The 2,425-nt window shown below is 37.0% G+C and overlaps 1 protein-coding gene across 1 annotated transcript; it reads left to right on the forward strand.

Annotated features, from left to right (window-relative positions):
- Positions 1 to 587: 587 nt before the first annotated feature.
- LOC131632038 (uncharacterized) lies at positions 588 to 1,163 on the forward strand. The gene has a single exon (XM_058902803.1). The coding sequence runs from the start codon at positions 588 to 590 to the stop codon at positions 1,161 to 1,163; it is 576 nt and encodes a 191-aa protein (XP_058758786.1).
- The last annotated feature ends 1,262 nt before the right edge of the window (positions 1,164 to 2,425 follow it).

The raw sequence follows: 2,425 nt of genomic DNA on the forward strand, positions 1-2,425 counted from the left end.
CGAAATGGCTTATTCTGATCCTTGCCTTAGACTACCTGCCCTTCTATGGCATGGGACAGGCTTATGGCAAAGGATGCTTCGACGACCCTTTAACCTCCAAATGAAAGGCTTCCTGCCCTCTTATGGCAAGGATAGACCCTTTCATCCTGAAAGGCTAAAAAGAGACCTATCATCTGAGTTTAAGGTAATTGCCCCTAATTGCCTTGCCATGCTCTATTTTCTATATTCTTTTTCAAAATTCTTCAAAAAATGGCTACGCTCATTTTACGAGCTAAAGTCCATTTTTTCCTCTTTCATCTACATTTTCTGAAAACGAGCAAGCAAAGCAATTAAGAGCCCATGGAAAACCATGGATGCAAAGGGTGCCTTACACCTTCCCTTTGCATAAATTACCCCCCGAACTTAGATTTCTTTAAAAGGTTTTTTTCTGTTTCTTTTAGCCTTTCTGAATTTGTTTGGATAAAATAAAAGTCGGTGGCGACTCATGCTTAACCGCGACATTTCGATCGATAAAAAGTCAGTTCACCGTATTACAGGCACCCTTCGCTGCTCCTAACGTCCCTAGGAAGTCTAACATAGAATTAAAGATGGAAAATTTCATAGCCACTCAAACTCAGACTAATAAGGATTTCCTAAACCAAAACGTACACACTAATGAGCAAATCAAACAGTTAGCGACTAAAGTAGGCGCGTTGGCCACTCACAATAAGATGCTTGAAACACAAATCTCTCAAGTGGCACAACAACAAGCACCTACTGCCGCACCTGCTGGGACATTTCCTGGACAACCACAACCAAATCCGAAAGGACATGCTCATGCTATTATTCTGCGAAGTGGTAGAGAGATGGACGAATCGACTGACCCCGGGCTTAAAAACTCTGCTATGCTCCAAAGCCCTGGTAAAACAACTGAGGAGGAAAAAGAAGGCGAGACGGAGGAAAAAGAAGCGCCATACGTACCTCCACCACCTTATAAACCACCTATCCTGTACCCTCAAAGATTCAAAAAATCCAAAAGCATAGGGCAGTTTAAAAAATTTGTAGAACTTCTTAAACAATTGAATATTACAATTCCTTTTACAGAAGCTATTACACAAATGCCCTCATATGCTAAGTTCCTAAAAGAAATCCTATCGAATAAGAAGAAAATAGAAGACAATTAGACCGTAACACTCACTGCCGAATGTAGTGCGATAATTCAAAATAAAATGCCACCTAAGCTAAAAGACCCAGGAAGTTTCTCCATACCTTACAATATAGGAAAATTTGTCATAGACAAAGCTTTGTGCGACTTAGGAGCTAATATTAGCCTAATGCCTTTGTCCATTTGCGAGAAACTTAACATGGGAGACCTTAGACCAACCAAGATGTCAGTACAACTTGCAGACCGTTCTGTCAAGTATCCTGTAGGTGTCCTTGAAAACGTACCTGTCTGCATCGGACAATTCTACATCCCTACGGATTTCATAATTATGGACATAAAGGAAGACGTCAATACCCCTATAATCTTAGGAAGACCGTTTCTAGCTACCGCTGGAGCTATTATAGACGTAAAGAAAGGCAAGTTGACATTCGAAGTTGGTGAGGAGAAGGTCGAATTTATCCTAACACAATTCCTTCAAGCCCCAGCCATAGAAGATACATGCTATCTGATGGACGTTATTGATGGATGTGTAAGAGAGATAGGATTATCAGAAGAATCTTACTCTGAAGTTATAAATATTCCGATGCCCCTGATTTTCGAAGATGACAATTGGCGTCCGGAATATCGAGACGATAGCTTAAGCTCATGCTTAGCTTTAACACCCAACCCTATGCCTTGCCCTAAGAAACCGACCTTGGACCTTAAGCCATTACCCAGGATTGTTAGGTATGAATACCTAGACAATGAGCTCAAAAGACTAGTAATAGTTGTCATACCCCGAAATTTGCCCTCCCTTTATATATGTCGCAATGTCATTTTTATCTCAAATGAGTGCAATGATCCAATGGATAGAAAGGCGAGTATAAGAAACCCATTCATGGGAGTACCTGAGTTCGAATCCCACTATACTCTCTGTATTTCACTTTTCCTTTTTACTCTTTTATTATTAGTTACTAAGTAATTTTTATTATTATTATTATTATTAATATTAGATTTTTCAATTATTACTTTGGGTAAGACTTGTAATTACTATCATTATTTTATTATTTTATGCTATTATTAAAGAAAAAGAAAAAAAGTTTTAGCTTCTTTGTTTAAGTTTTTAATTTTTATTATTAGGAATTAGGTAATAATTTTCATTATTAAGTAGTTTTTACAATTTGTATTATTCCTATTATTTTGTTATCATTTTAATCATTATTATAATTATTAGGAATTATAAGTATTTTTTTATTATAGTATTTTTAGATGTTTTTTATTATTATCACATTGCTATTAGAT

This window comes from Vicia villosa, unplaced genomic scaffold (genome assembly GCF_029867415.1).
Source record: "Vicia villosa cultivar HV-30 ecotype Madison, WI unplaced genomic scaffold, Vvil1.0 ctg.000894F_1_1, whole genome shotgun sequence".
NCBI lineage: Eukaryota > Viridiplantae > Streptophyta > Magnoliopsida > Fabales > Fabaceae > Vicia > Vicia villosa.